Here is a 16,922-nt window from a genome sequence, read left to right as displayed (position 1 = left end):
TAGAGAGAGATAGAGAGAGACAGAGTAATAGAGAGAGATAGAGAGAGACAGAGTAATAGAGAGAGATAGAGAGAGACAGAGTAATAGAGAGAGATAGAGAGAGACAGTAATAGAGATAGACAGAGGGAGATAGAGTAATAGAGAGAGCTAGATAGAGACAGAGTAATAGAGAGAGATAGAGAGAGACAGAGTAATAGAGAGATAGAGAGATGCTTTGTATATGTGTACCTACTTCAAACAAGTTACAAAAAAAATTGAAAAGGGCATAGCAACACATGCTGGGCATTAGCTCGTACTTTTATATATTCATTCTGTGAAGGTGATATTCGCGTAGGCCTGCTAAGTGCCGGAGGGCGTTGCGTGGGGGTGACGGCTGATGGATTGTGCAGGGACCAGAAGGGAAGACCGGACCTCGTGGGTTCCTGGGAGCAGCCGGGCCGAAGGGCGACTCCGGTGATCCGGGACTGCAAGGTCCCGTGGGACCACGAGGACTGCCTGGTAACATGGTCAGTGTGTTAGCCAGGTCTCATGAATTTTTTTTCCGTAAAGTACTTAAAATTTTTATGTACTCTGTCCCTACGGTATTCATTTATGTGTGTGTATGTTAAAAAAAACAGCTCCTAATGTTGTTCTGGGAAAACAGAAGTTGCAAGTAGGACCTACACATTAATTCCAGTTTTTGCCACTAATCTAACACCAATCTCCATTTACTGCTTTACTTTTTTTTAATTTTTCACTTGTGTCATAATTATGAGTGACACTAACTCGTTTTCTTGTATTCTTATCTCTTCAGTTCATTTTTAGATACTTTTTCATTGCCCTTACAGACAGTGATTAATGAATTTCTTACTTTATTTGGCAAGACAAGATTTACTGACTTGGTCAAAAAATTGATTTTCATCGAAGGAAGTTACATTTAATTGGTAGGACATAGTGCTAGGCGTTAAGTACGTATGGCCTGGTACAGTTCGCAGGTTAGGTGCCGTGCAGGATGGACTCCGCAGCTACGCTTGGGCAACTCTCTTCTGCTCATTTGCCTGGGACTGTATGCCAGTCACCGCCAAGTCACACAAAGCTTGGCACTTGGTTTCATGTTTGTTTGTTAAAAGTGCGGAAAACTCCACGGGGTTTGTGCGCCGGTTGGCTGCGAGGATCCTCGCTGAGACCGAGACGAACGAGACACGCTTGTTCCAGGGAGCCCCCGGAGCGCCGGGCGGCCCCGGACCGTCCGGTCTGCCGGGACTGGTGGGCCCAGCGGGGGCGGTGGGGCCTGCCGGGCCCCCGGGCCCCCCCGGGGACAGCGGCTACGCCCCGAGCAACCTGCTGGTGTCGGAGGGCGACGGCCTGCCGGGCGTCGCCGGACCCAGAGGGCCGTCCGGGCCCCCGGGACTGGTGAGCAGACCTGCCGCCCTGTCGTGACTAGCTACCATAGCCCCTCCGGAGTCCGAAATTTGTTTTTGAGTGTATATTTATGTTTACCCAAATACTTGAATTCTTGTGTACTGCAGCCAGCAGTACCATACGTGAGGATGCAGTTATCATAGTTAGTGATAACTGGAACTGCAACAAAGTTTAGTGCATAAATTCGGATTGTAGGATGTGATAATTATAAGTAGTAGTTTGTTTTCTGAAACTACTTCTTAGGCCTGCATAGACTAAAATGAGTGGCTGTTAAATGCATGGCTCATGGTTTAAAAAAAAATTTTGTGGACGTTTTGTTGGTCATAGAGAAACCTTAAGAATTGAATAAACAATCACAGTCAAATTCAGCTGATGTCGAAATGTTAAATTTATAAACAGCACGGAGAGTTCAGTGAAAGAAATTGGTCACAAAGATATAACAGCAGTGTACTGACAAAGATGAAGCGGTTACAACAAGAACAGTAAATACAGACAGCAACAAACAGACTCAAAAACCCAACAACGATACTGAAAAGACAATCTGGAAAGCATGACGACACAGCGACGCACAAGCGAACCCAGCGTTGACTCTTAACAGATATTGTGGACAACACAATGATGACAACACAGACAAACACAGGAGGCTTCCTAAGAGAAAAAAGATGATGTTTCAGGAGCTGACATCTGCTCCCATCACCAGACGCGGACACTTTTTTTTTCCTCTGTTCTTGAGATTTCTCTTAATACAGTATGAACTAGCAGCAGCACATGTCCACAACAATGTTCTAAAACTATCTTCTTCATTACATAGAAAACATAGCGTATAGTGTTTTTTCTTATAACTAGGGACACCTGTATTTCGCAATTTCATTTCATGTCAAGGTATTTCACAAAACACTGTAGCTTTTTCTAAGAGTCGTGGCAAATTGTGATGGTGCAGCAGTACGGTGACCACATTCTCATTGGCCCCGTCAAGAGCGGGACGACACCCTCTCGCCGACCTCAGCCAATAACCACAGGAGTAAAGCTGCAGTATTTTGTGAAATACCTTGACACGAAATGTATTTGCGAAATACAGGTGTCCCTACTTATAACATTTAAGCAGAAAGCAATATTTAAATTGCATACTTATTAAAAAAAAATTTTAATTTTTTTTTAAATGTTAATTTTTATTGTGTAGTTATGTCTTCATGACATATTGTGAGCTTGTAGACAGTTGAGATTTAAGTTAATCCTTGAAAGTCTAGGAATCGAGTACCTGACCCTTCCAACGGGCAGTTGTAGTTGATGATTCGTGATGCCGGTGCATGAAACATTTTTCCTCCGAACCTCGTAGGACTGTTTCGATAGATCGGTGACACGGCCAAGGACGAGCACGGACGTGCCAGTTTGAGGGGTCAGTCTCGGACAGCTGACTGCAGGAGTGAGTGTCGGCGCGGGTGACGCGACGGGCGTTGCTGTGTGTTGCAGCCCGGGGAGCGCGGCGCGGCTGGGGAGCGCGGCCCGGAGGGGCAGCCCGGAGTGATGGGGATGCCCGGGAAGGACGGCGCCCCGGGCAACCCTGGCCCCCCGGGACAGAGGGGGCAGTCCGGCATGCCGGGCCTGCCGGGACCCCCGGTACGTAGCACCGCCAGTGGCGTAGCTAAGGTGACTGGCGCCCCTGGCCGAATTTGAAAATGGCGCCCCCTCTTTGATTAAAAGAGAGGGGGGAGGGTTCAGTAACCGCGAAACCGTCGCGGCAGAGTCCTTCCCTGCTCCGGCGCCCCTGGCGGGGGCCATCCCTGCCACCCGCTTGCTACGCCACTTAGCATCACCGGCACATTCCTCTGTACAGCCGCTACGTGGCACGCTCACATCTTTCTTAACGACTGTCGAAGACATTCACCAGCTCACGTTCCTCCACTCTCCACTATCCCATAAGTTATTCATTTAATCCATGTTCATACCACTTGCTTTCTTAGCATGTGTAACCTACTAGTACAAGATTTTATGGTGCATTGTGATAAAACACTGAAAACTCATTTTTATACTACAGATTACAGACATTTGTGTGTGTATACAGTATATATTTTAATGTGTGCCGTGTGCAATTTATGTTTATTGTTCCAAGTAATTATTTGCTATAGAAAATTTATTTTCAATTATTATACTGTACAAATTTGTCAAATACTGCAATGGCGACTTGCAACAACATCCTGCTACGCTCGGTGGCCCGACACCACTTTGTTAATCAGCTACAAATCAGCATGTTACATAAGTTCCCTCCATTCCGGGACAATCACAAACAACACAACAACACTAAGTACCAACCTATGCTCAGTATACAACAAAATGCATCATGTATCACAGTTAAGATTAGATTAATTTAGTTAAGTATGTGCATAGGCGTGCCTACAGGGGGGGCCAGGTGGGCCATGGCCATAATGTAATAACTCAGATCGGCATTTTCTCTAATGCGTTCGTTAATATTCGTATATTCCTGGCACTGTGACACTCAAACTGTTTTTCAGTGTTGCAGTGTGGTAATTATCAATATTTCTAAACATTTTATCGTTCTGGAAATACAGCCGCCTTAGTTTATTTAAAACACGAGGTCCCTTAAAATGGCCAAGCAAAAAAAAAAAATTAAGAGGTTTGTTAAAGTTCCGTTGTCTGAATTGCTGTGTTTGCATTCACTAAAAAGAAGTTAATTTCAAGGTAGATCTGGACCAAGCTATTGGAAAATTCGAGAGGGAAAAATGTGTAAGTACCCTTTAAACATTGTCTATGGAAAAAAAAACATATTTTCAAGATTGCTAAAATTATACGGATATAAATATTAACTAGTAAACATTCATATCTCGTCGATACTGCACAAAAATATAAACACGCAATGAGTGAATGTATTTAGGATATTTAACATTCTAAATTCAGCTTCTGATTTAAAAATTTAGCAGGGCCCCCCCTAATGGAAATGTCTGGGCACGCCTATGAGTATGTGCCGTGTCAAGGAACACTTTGGTTCCACATATTTGTTTCTTTATGACTAAAAGAATTAAAAAATATAAACCTTAACACCAAATTCTTCTATTATGAAAATTAATATTATATAAAATTAAAAACAAAATTCTAGGTCTGTATTTTTATTGAAGTTGAGATACATTAAAGATTAGAAAATCCTAAAACCTGATTTTTCAGAAGGCTGAATTGATACCAATTGCTTTTAATTTGAATGTTTTATAAATTTAATTTTTCTATTATCTTTGCCAATTTTATAAAACAATAAAATCTCATTTGACAAAACTCTCAGTTTGCTAATGAATTGCTCATTAATGTAAACCATCTCGTAGCTATTGAAAAACTGATAAGTAAAAAATCTTTGAAATTGAGGTTCTTAGGTTCCAGCTGGGATTGACTTTAACCTGAAATTACAGATATTTTTAATGCATTGGGAAAAATTGTGGTAGAACTGCAATTAGTGTTGGTCTCTCCCTCTTGGCCATCAGGGCAGGAGTACCGGCGGCAATCTCTGATGTGCTCTGCTTGATGATTTTCAGGGACGGAGCTTCACGGAGGCGGAAGTGCGAGACATCTGCGCAGCTGTGCTCCGAGGTACGAGCGTGGTTATGATTGATTGTACTTCCTGCAGTAGTTAGACACCAGTTTTTAAGTTACTCTGACTTATTTGGGGAACATATTGTGATAGTGTATGCATTAGTGATTCTGTGTTCCATCACGCGCAAAATGCTTACTGTGAAATATATTTTCATCAAAGTAGTATTGTAAATCATTTAACCAGGAAAACATTCTGACTGCTTAAGTGTGGTAATACGACTATTGGACATTTTTTTTTTTACAAATATACTGATTGCCACAAAATTATCATATCGAAATTTTTAAAATTATAAAATTATTTAATAAATTATAAAATATTGGTTTTATTTTTTTCTCCCCAAAATGTTTTGAAGAATAATGTATTTGCAATGCTACTTTGACCATAGTTTTAAAAGAATTTTAATCTTTTCCCCATTTTGAATAAACTAAACATTTGTGTACGAATAAAAGCCATTCAAATAATTATTTTAAATTGTTAAGCTGTAAAAAAAAAAAAGGAAGTTTATCTTGCACCAGATACGTTGTTCGCAAGATATACTTGTATGTTGAAGCACCATTCAGATGCATTCCGTATTATATATTGTTCACATGACAAGACATCTTAAGATTGTAATTTTGTGTGGCTTTAATGTGTGTTTGTTTGGATAATGGTTGATACCTAGAGACAGACAGTGAGTGATTCTTTTATAACTTATTTACTTTGTTTCACTAATGCATATAGTTTGGTTGTGGATGAGGAAATTTAATGGTAATGTTAAGTTTTGCAGCACGAAGAAACTGGTGCAACCAACAAAGCATCGCAACAGTGTAGTAGTAATGCAAAATGTGCTGTCTTTCTGTGTGTGTTTATGTTTATACAAGTAGCAATCTGTTTTGAACTGTCTATTCGTAACACTAAGTCCACTAAGATGAAGCTACTGTTTGAAACATGCTGGAGACATTTTCATGACTGTTGTGAAGTCGAGACATGACCCGAGACGAGGGATTGGTCGGCTTGAAGGCCGGTCGCCCCCCCCCCCCCCTCATGCCTGTTAGGAACGTAAATTTATATTTCTGTACCTGGGTGTGTACATCTAGTTGGTTGTGCACGTGCATTGGGATGTTTCCGCAAAGAGATTATGTCTGTGTACTATCATGAAGTAAACTGTAATGTTGTTCATCCATTTTTCTAAATAGCAAGGTATTCCATATCCTAACACCCCCGTCATCGCAGCGTTGCGAGGACTGGGGTGTGACCAGAGCAGACCTGTGTTCCAGCTCTGCCCTCCACGTTGAGGAGGTGATGCAACAACTTGGCATCCGGCATTCGACCCCGGAAGGTTTATGATTTCCCAAAAGCGAAATCGTAAAATCCTTCCGAGCTCGCGGGGAATCCAACTCTGGACATAAAGTCCGCCAGTCCTGGCCTTTTCCACCGAGCGGACGAGGTTGGACTCTTGCCATTTTGGATTTTTTTTAATTTTTAAAACCCCATCCTGCAGCACGGCTTCTGTGTTGCATGTCACGGCTCTATGTAACCCGGTTACTCGCCTCGGAAAAATTTTTGAAGTCACAGTTAGTCCACCAAGGGTGACTTCTGCGCCGGTTGTAGTCATCTGTTTGAAATATTCAAACTAAAAAGTTCAAAGATATTCTTACCACAACAGAAATAGAAATACATACATACACAGTTCCCTCATGCCCGTTGCAGGCTGGGGCCTGTTTGTTAATATCAGACAGTAATGAGATCTGTTAAATCTCGGGGAAAAAGAGAAATTTATGGCATCCCTCTCAAACCAATTATATAAATTTAATAAGACCATTTTAAGAAGTCCATATTTTATATGTTTGCCTGATTTTTAAGTATAATTAATTTTGCGTTCTACCGTAAATGGACTCAATGTAACAGTTTCAGTATTTGTAATTATTTTCCCTGGTAAATAAGTCTAAATTGTTACTCTCCTTTGGAAGCTGCTTTGAGTGTATCTCTGAGTTGAAGTTGTAGCCGAACAAGCTGACGAAATCCACAATGGCCGGGGCTGACGCCTGTCGTCCTAGCACAGTAGCGCCTTGCTCGCCGCTGGTGCCCAACTCGCAGTGTGTGACGTGTACGTGTGTGTGGCTCCCGCGCGCAGACCAGCTCACGGAGCTGACGGAGTCGCTGGTGGGACCTCCGGGGCCCCCGGGACGCAGCCGGCCGGGACGTCCCGGCGCCCACGGACTGCAGGGAGCGCCAGGTTGGGACCGCGGCCGGCCGCCGCTGCGATCGCACATCTCCCCCTGGGGACACTGCTGGGGGCCTGCGGGCCGGTTCACAGCCTGCCACAGTGGCCCGAGAGAGCTCCGCTTGTATCACTACTAGAGATAAACGTGATAGACCTATGCTAAGTTCAACTTACAAACGATCAACCTTGTGTTCATAAGGTGTTAGACGTTGATTGCAAAAAAATTACCGACTATAGTTTTTTTATTTTTTTAATAGGTTTGCCACCTTTATATTGGTCGAATAACAATTACAAAAAAAAGCCACACATTTCTCAATAATACATATGTTTAACAAAATTTTGTTTGATTTTTACTGGACTCCTTTCATGTAATGTGTGCAAGTGTTGCGAGGGAGATGTGCGATGGAAGGTGGCAGCGACCCATTGCGTTGCTGGGACACGGCGTGTCCTTGAAGAAGTGACGCAACTTGTCGTATGTTGTTCCCCCTCCCCTCCTCATAGCGCCGCCTGCCCACGCGCGCCAGCCTAACCCTCGCATGACCTTGTACATACGTGGCGCGGAGCACGTCTCTCGCACTCATCGTTATTCTGCACACAGATCGTTTGGATGAGCTAACCTCGGGACTGCGTGGTCCGCCGGGCCCCCCAGGGATTAGCCGGCATGGTCGGGTGGGGCGTAGAGGCCCCCCTGGCATCCCAGGTACCCCCCGCACTGCACTCGCCCCCCCTCTCCCCCCCCTGGATGCTCTCGGTGTCTGCTGACTAACCTTCGATCCCGCCTCCGCGTCTCACAGGCCGAGGAACTGCAAGAGTGGTCCACCTCCTTCAAACAGATTTGACAAGTTCATGTAAAGTACTTAATACTCAAGCAACATGCTTTTGCTATGTGTTTATTTTTTATAAATTTGTACTCAGTTCAGAACGTTCTGGTATGTATATTTGGCCAAAATTCAGTTACCATTTTATTTTTAGATGACTTCTGAATTCTGTCCACTTAATATATATAACATACATTTAAAAAAACATTTGATTAAACTAATAGTTTTGAATCTGGTAGACTAATTCTTGGAATTCCTTTCACGAGCCACTAATACAGCTATTCTTTCTGTGTTATGCATGTGCATGGTTAAATTTAACTTTTTTGATCCGTGAATATTAAGTTTTCCATGAAATATTTTTTAATCAATGTTTTTCTGCCTCCTTAAGTTACTTGCTTTTGTGTGAACGAAATTAAGTAACTCTAATTATTTACTATGAAATCTGCAACTAATCAAAGAAATTTTTTTTTCATTAGTGTATAATATGGTATATCAATTAGTAATTTGGTTTGTTTCAGTTTGATTTACGTATTTGGCAGTATTTTTTTTAACTCTTGTCATAAGATGCTCTTAAAACTGTTACCAGAACATTAAATATTTGATTAAAATAAATACAGTGTTTTAAGAGTTTGATAGTTAAGTGATATATCAATTATAAACTTAGTGACCCGCCTCAGCTTTGCATGTTTGCAATCTACTAATGTGTCTTCAATTAAATTTAATAAGATGTACTTATAAGTATCAAGTTCTTTTAAAGTTCGGTGTTTTCAAAAATTATACACATACAAACACTTCTTATAACAGGTATGACAGATAAACCAACAAAAATAATTTGTTACCGGTACGTATTTAATAATATTGCGCTATAAAGCTCATTTTGATGGATCACATATTATTATGGTGTTAAGGTCAGTGTTGATAAATTAAATGCCTAAGTTAACTAACACATATAATTAATAATTAATAGGTACAACGTCTGTTAAAATAGCTTAGCAAATAACTAATTTTTTTTAACTAATTTTAAAAATTAAAAATGGTTACAGTGAGTCATCCTTAGGGTATAGACATATGCTATCACTGACTTTCCTATAGACCTTTATAAGACCTACAATTGTGTAGTACATCAATATGATGTATTAGTCTTGTATAAGTCAGCATAAGCTATTTAAGTGCCCTAAAATCCTCTTTTTACTAGTTCATTACAAACATCGAACTTTCTCTATCTTTCAATTTACTATAAATGTATTAGACACATGAAATGTTCAGTAGAAATTCCTTAAATGATGGAGAAAAACTACATCAAAATCCATTGTGTAGATTAGTGGATTGCAACTTTGTTTTATACTATTTAAAGATTAAATATTCCAATTAGAATGAAATTTTAGGGCTAAACATTTGATACAAAATAGCAAATACTACTGCTAATATATTACAGTATAAAAATAATTAAAAAAATATTTAATATGATTAATTTACTCTTAACAATGTTATAATATTGCGCTTACGACAAATATGGCTGTGATTGTAAGGTAAATTAATTTCTTGTTAAGATTTGTTGCTTAAAATAGTAATAAGTTATATGATTTTTTAGATATTTATATAAACAAAGTTAAGTGATTTTTAACATTTTATCCTTAAAGTTTTAGCACAGAATGGTTTTTATAACAGAGAATATATAAATAAATACCTGTAACATTTCATTTTAGATTTTCAATTTAAGATTTTAATGATTTTATGTCTTTGTAATCAGAGTTTTTAATTTTTAAGTTTAGTTGTTTGTTTGCTGGGCATGAGAGTTTTTATTTCATAATACATGGTATTAATGTTCAGTCAATCTTCCGTCACATTTGCACTTATTAAACTATCCCATCGCATAGTGAAAGCATATGATGGTTTTTGAATCAAATAAGTAAAAAATTCTCAACATTATCGTGAAACAAGTTATTTATAAAAATAAGTCCAATTAAATAAATATTTTGTACAGTTTTACAATATTAAGTTGTAGGGTTGATAATGTCTTGTGACTTGCATGTTTTATGAACTACCGTAATTTTGTTGTGTTGTTGCATGTTGCATCCTGGCATGTCTGCATTTCTTGCAAAGTTTATGAATCCAGTGATTGTGTGATTACAAAAGTAAAGGGATAATGTGTTTGCAGCATGGAAGGTTGAGCTCTAAGGGAACAACTCTACTCTCTATACTTGATTCAATGAATGCTTAAAAAGCTAACCACAGTAGCATGAAGGTGCTTTCACCCTGCATGATAACCTGCATGAATGGGATATGTAGACAGAGTGTTTTCATGCATTTACTAAAGTAATGTTTAATGGTGTGCATACTGCAAATGATTGCAGTATGTTACATTGTTGGTTACAGTTGATAAAGCACATTCAAAATTAGATTTTAAACAGAAACTTCCTGCATGTATTTAATTAACTTAGCTTAGTTTAAATAATCTAAGTAAATAGTTAAATTGTCTGGTCTGCAGAAATTTATTAGGTAAAATGCCTTGAAGTAAAAAGGTTAAATAACCGAGTGGTGAAAATTGGCTAAATTGTTTTCTTGCTGTAAAAATGTTTACTCATTTTTGTACATACACATAATAAGAAATAGTTGATATGTTTGAACAGGATTAAAGTACGGTAGCGACTTTGGAACGTGTGACAAAACGTAAAGGCAAAGCATACATGGTTGGCCAATTTGTTCCTCTTACAATTTATGACTCAGTATCATTTCATATTCTTCAATTTATATTCAGTACTTTATACAATACAGTTAAATTTATGAAAAGTAACAAAAGACCTGCCATCTTGTATTTTTAAATATTGTTTCACAATATGCTATGCTGCTGCTGTATTACAGTTATTGCCTTGACAAATCATAGGAGCCAGCTTTTGGGTACTTGTTAAAGACAACATTTAGAAACTGCTGTAATTATTATGAAAGTTCTAGCCTCCCACGCATAATTATATTTTCTCCCAGAGCTTAAGTAACTGGAGACAGAAAATATCATATAGCTAGATTGTACTAAGAAAATTTACATTAATAACTGGAAATTGAAATCAAAGCATGAAATTAAAAAAAATTAGTATGATGGGAACCATCCCTATTAATAGAGTTGACAATTAAATGACCAAAAAACTACATAAAATTCAGAAAATTGAACATATAAATGTTGTCATGTTGTAGTTTCCCTGTATTTTTTTTTTTATTTCCCTGAATTGTACATATGCATATTAAGTTAAAGTGATTGTTGATAAAAAATTTTTTACTGTCTGCTTCGTTACTTATAGTGACAGAATTAAAACTTAATGTTCAATAAACTTGTAGAATTGGTAGATAAATGCTAATTTTGATAGTGTATCATGCTGAAATTGGGGGATTTTCAAGTGTGAATAAATGAAATATCACTGTGTAAAATTTGTGCCAAAGATTTCAATGTCTCTATGGAAAAAAATTAACTTGTATCGAGGTTTTACTGTCCTGGCAATGAGAATAATTTTTTTAAGGAGAAGGTTGATACAGCTGGAGAAGACTGAGCGCGAGTGTTGGCAGGAGTGTGCGTCTGCCCGCAGGTGACCGAGGCCCGCCCGGGCTCCCGGGAGAGCGGGGCTTCACGGGCCTGCCCGGTCCCTCGGGCCCCGCCGGGCCGCCGGGCGCCCGTGGCGAGATGGGCGAGAAGGGCGACCGCGGGCCGGAGGGCGTCGGAGTCGAGGGCCCCATGGGCCCGCGCGGAGTCCCGGGTAAGCCACCGCCGCCGACCGTGCGAACCAGCGATGCAAAAACACTTTTTATCTTACGTAGAATATAACACTGAGAGGATAGGTATAATTTGATCTTCTGTTGTGTCACAGTGACACAACAAATCTTTAATAAAATAAATTATATTGTATATCCTGTTACTCATTTGAATTGGTTGCCTCTCATAATCATAATTTCCCTTTCTATTTTTGGGAATTATGAAAATTATTATTAAATGGTGATAGTGTCCCATTTAAGTTTTCTGACGGTTACTCAGTTTTTTTAAAATATGTAAATTTATTTTACCTACTGTTTATGCTATATTGTAATACAAATTTTTTTAAAATTTAAAATAAGTTTATGAAAAACTTCTGGAACTATTTACAGATATACTTTTTGGGAAATTGTAGTGTGTATTTTTCTGTATGTGGTTTTCCAATTGTATGTTTATGGAATGTCTCCAACACATGCATAGCGGTCAAATGGGAAAACGGTAAAAGAGGGGGGAAGGGGAGACGGCAGGGGAGAGGTAGAAATGACGCAGCAGTGATGCTACGGAATGCTCATAACGCTGCTTGTGTTTGTCTACTCCTCATTTATGGTAACGGCTAAGGATTGACGCTACCATATTTATTTAATTTTATTTAAATTATCTACAAGTTATTTATTTGTGCGGTAAAGAGTTATTGATTTGTGAAATTAAATTTTTAAGCATCATTCATTTTTATGTGAATAGTGTGATTGAAAATGTAAATAATTGATCTCTATTGATATCTAATAAGCAAGAAGTTTCACTGCTGTGCGCATGAATTCCACACACACCATTTTTTTGCATACTGCGCACGCATCGTAAAAACTCGTTCCCACCATTTCTTCATAACGCGCCCTAAAGAAGTGGGACTTCAAAAAAAAGGTATCAGTAATTGGATCCGTATCGTCCATCACTGATTGCCGTATGTTATGTATTTACGTTTAAGATATTTTGTAATGACAAGATTGGCATTATCTGGGTTTAAATAGTTGTGTCGTCTGGTTGGTATAATGTATGTGACAGTTGAACTGTAAGATATTTTGTATGACAAGATTGGCATTATCTGGGTTAAGATAGTTGTGTCGTCTGGTTGGTATAATGTATGTGACAGTTGAACTGTAAGATATTTTGTATGACAAGATTGGCATTATCTGGGTTAAGATAGTTGTGTCGTCTGGTTGGTATTATGTATGTGACAGTTGAACTGTAGCCATGTTCGTGAAAGGGAACCTACAACGTTAATGAATACAGACATGTGCAGGACATGATATGGTGGTTATGAGTTTGACCCAGTGTGGGGAGGCGTCACGGCTGGTTGTGTGCTTGCAGGACCCACGGGGCCGGAGGGCGTCGGCCTGCCAGGTCGCGAGGGCGAGCGCGGGGAGCCGGGCCGACCAGGTACCGCGTCGCCGTGGCCGCAGGCTTGCCAACAGAAGTGCCGCCGGGCACTACAGATTTTTTCCCTGATCTCATTAACTGATTCAGACGTTCGGTTATGAGATTTTGCATCCCGCATGTCGGAGCCCAGGGTTTTCCCCTGTGTCTATGCAGGTTTTTACCTGGGCCCGACTTATCTAGTTTTAGTCTAGTATGGTCAGTGAGGGGAGTTAGTCATGGCGCCAATCGCCCTCCTAGCAAACGATGCATGCTACCCCTCCTGCATGGCTAACACCCTGCATGATTAGAGCGTGTAGGCTTCGGCCTGAGACGCACTTAGTCTCCCTCCCTAACCCGGAACCCTCCCCAACACACTTAGTTTTTAATTATGTTAGGAAAAAAATTTTTTTAAAATCATTCAGTTATGGGACCACGGAGTGTTATTTATTTGTTACGGGAACAGTGAAACTGAACTGAAACGTCAGTAATATTTAGTGTCTATCAGTATTTGTTTCTTAGAATAAATCTTGCACATATAGCTGATTGGCCGATTGCTGCATATATGGCACAACAATTTCGGTATTAAACAGTTACATTAATACAAGTTCAGCTTATCAGGTGTGCTATTAAAGCAAATTTATTGGCAAGGAGATACCAGAATCAAAGTATGCTATAGTTGTCTCATCAAATGATAATTGGAAGGCTGACGTTTTGTAAATTACCTAATATAAATATAAATCCTGATATTCAATTAATTTTGTTTTGTATTGAGGGGTTGGTAGACCTATGTTGTTTTTAAAATATTTCATTTATGAATAAGGTCATCAAAATGTGTGAAGTTGCTTGCCTTCCTTTCGTCTGGTTGGCCTCCTTAATATCCTTAAAAACTCCTTAAAAAAGACTGACAGCTTGCAAGTAATGGTTGAATGTGGGTATTTAAAGTTATTTTGTCTCAGACTAGGTAGCAAACTTGGGCTGCCCAGTATAATTGGCAAATATCAGGCCACTTGAATAGATTTTATATACAAAAAAAAAAACTTTGAATTTTTTTTTTTCATATTTTTTATCTCCCTTTAAACTAAAACGGTGTATTTTACTGTCTTACTTTGAACTTTTGAAGTGAATATACAATAGGGGGTTATCTGTAGGAAATTAACCAACCAACTAAAATATTTTTCGTGCTTTAGCTGTTTAACATTGTCATTTGCTTGATATACATTTTTGATATTACAAATGGTTTTCTACGCTTTGATGGTGATGAAGGCGATGAAGTAAATGAGTCCTTAAAAACTTGTTAGTTGTTGGTTGCTCGAGAGTGTAGGGACCATGCCCAGCTGGCTCCCAGAGTCGTGACGGGGGTGGAACGCCGCCTGTCCCCAGGGACGCCAGGTCTGCGTGGGACCCCGGGAGCCCAGGGTCCTCCGGGCTACTGCGAGTTCTGCAACTACCCGGGGAACAACGTCATACATACGGTGGTCCCGCGGCAAGGCGGCACCACCAAGGGCCTGTGAGGCGGCCCCCCCAGCTCCGCCCCCGGGGGGGCGACCGGCCCAGACGTGCGCGCGGGACTGGTGTTCTCTGGAAGCGGAACCAACACACCGATGTCTGTTGATGCGGTGTGATGAGAGATTTTTTTTTATTTTATTTCTCTGTGTTTTAGTATTTTAAGGTTTTTTTTTTTTGGACTCTCCAGACAGATGTTTTACTAAATGTATAATATTTATGGATATTACATCTTTGTTTTAGTTATTTAATTCTTACTAACAAAAGTGATTCACTGGCCATCATAATTTATAATAGAAGTTTTTTTTGTTTGTTCATTATTTTTAATTTAATGTTTAGTTCAAAACTTTAAAACATTATTAAGGTTCTACATTTTTTGGTACCTGTACTGGGATTATATCATTTTGAGTAGTTAATTTCTATTCAAATAAATTATTATTTAAAGATGAGTAGGTACTTAGATTGAAGAGGATGTACCATTTCACTATGGCAAATTTTGAGGGACTGAAACTTGCTATGATACTAGCCTGAGATGATAATGGATAGTTTTGTGGGTAAAAATGATGCTTTTCATTCCACGTATTGACATTGTTTTGCACGTTTTCAAATGAAATTTTTGAAATAAAATGTTAGTTACTGTTATATCTTTTATTTTAAGTATTGAGAAATTTTATAAATTTAGTAAAATGTCTGTCCTATTTTTAATCCTTACTATGTCATCATTTGCTTGCTTGAATCATTACATTTTGACGTACATGATATTAATATAATATCATTGTTAATTAGTTGTATCTCTGTCCGATTACTAATGCAGCAAAAACCTTATTTCTGTGGAAATATTTTGTTAAGTTTTTGTTTCAGTAATAGAACGTTTAATATGGCTTTAGTTTATAAATGGTAAGTTTCCATGTTGCAGTTATTGACTAATATCTCTTTTTCCTGCTTGAATACATATGTTTACCAATTCTAGGTATATTTCTTTATTCAGTAATGATGTATTTTGAGTCATTGGTGCATTGCCATTTTTACCTTGCAGACTATGCTTATAAGTAAGAAATTACTCATGGGTAGGTCCAGGTATGCATGTATTATTTGTGTAAGCCATACATGTGTTTTAATGTTTGTTATGTAAATAATGTGTTCCTAGGAGTCACTGAAGATGTAATTGACCTTGAAGGGAGGTTTATGTAATTTAAAGACTTTAAAAAAATCATTCCACAATTTGTAAAGAAGTAAACATTAAAGTAATGTAAATAAATAGTTTTGCAAATTGATAGGAAACTTTAGTAGTTTGAATAGAAAAATTATTTTTCTATCATTGCATTAAAATTGACAAAACATTTTATTTGATTAGAATGTTAGTTTTCATAATATTGGTTAAAATTTCTATTTTAATTTTTTCTTATTTCAGCCCAACTAATGTACATTGCGTACTGGAGCCTCCCTCCAAAGAAAATTTCATATAAAGTGATAGCTTTGCTGAGTCAGTGAGGAGTCTCATATTTGTGTTCATTAGTGTCCATACAGAAAATATTTATGATTACTATAATAATATGCACATAATTGTTTTAGCTTCTAAAATTATATTTATGTTGGTATCACTTTAATTTTTTATTGTATTTTTCTGTATTATGTCCGATTTAACACATATGTTCTGCCCAGCAGTGTTAAAATAATTTTGTAGTTTTTGAATAGTTTATTGAATATAGATCACTGCCATAAGATTTTTGTTCTGACATTTAGAGAAAATGATGAATTTTATTCTTAGTTTTTTTATAGGTACTGTATTGTGATATAATATTTTGTTTTAAGGCACTAATAATATGTTTTTAAAATAACATTTTTAATTATTATAATTAAAAAAAACAAATTTAAATGTAGTCCATTTATTAAATATATACATAACATTGTAGATTTTACAAAAAAAAATATATCTGAATTATAGTAAAAAAATATGCTGAATAGGTACACTTGCAAACAACAATCATGTTTATTATTTTCTTGAGAAAACTTTTTTATAAGTGGTGATTAGTTTTGAAATAATTTACACTCAGTGTCTTTTAACTTAAAACAATATATATACATATAAGACTTGACTGCATTAACAAGTGCCAAAATATGTCATGTACATTGTGTACTTCCTCAGAACATATTTATATATATATGTATTTTATGTGCCTTAATAATATTCTAATTTTGTAAAATATTAAAACCTGTAAACATTAATTTTTTATTTTGAAATAAATGTTATAA

The 16,922-nt window shown here is 38.0% G+C and overlaps 1 protein-coding gene across 1 annotated transcript in view; it reads left to right on the top strand.

Moving 5' to 3' along the window:
• The window catches only part of LOC134528570 (collagen alpha-1(IX) chain-like), a 317,857-nt gene extending 300,935 nt beyond the window's left edge, over positions 1–16,922 (top strand). Inside the window, exons 16-24 of the mRNA XM_063362313.1 lie at positions 390–506; positions 1,195–1,392; positions 2,872–3,018; positions 4,938–4,992; positions 7,110–7,211; positions 7,798–7,899; positions 11,593–11,760; positions 13,119–13,187; positions 14,547–16,922. Coding sequence (XP_063218383.1) covers positions 390–506; positions 1,195–1,392; positions 2,872–3,018; positions 4,938–4,992; positions 7,110–7,211; positions 7,798–7,899; positions 11,593–11,760; positions 13,119–13,187; positions 14,547–14,677 — 1,089 coding nt within the window. The 3' untranslated portion in view covers positions 14,678–16,922. The remainder of the gene's footprint in view (positions 1–389; positions 507–1,194; positions 1,393–2,871; positions 3,019–4,937; positions 4,993–7,109; positions 7,212–7,797; positions 7,900–11,592; positions 11,761–13,118; positions 13,188–14,546) is intronic.

Source organism: Bacillus rossius, chromosome 1, assembly GCF_032445375.1.
Source record: "Bacillus rossius redtenbacheri isolate Brsri chromosome 1, Brsri_v3, whole genome shotgun sequence".
Lineage (NCBI taxonomy): Eukaryota > Metazoa > Arthropoda > Insecta > Phasmatodea > Bacillidae > Bacillus > Bacillus rossius.
This window is presented reverse-complemented; position numbering and strand designations above follow the sequence as displayed.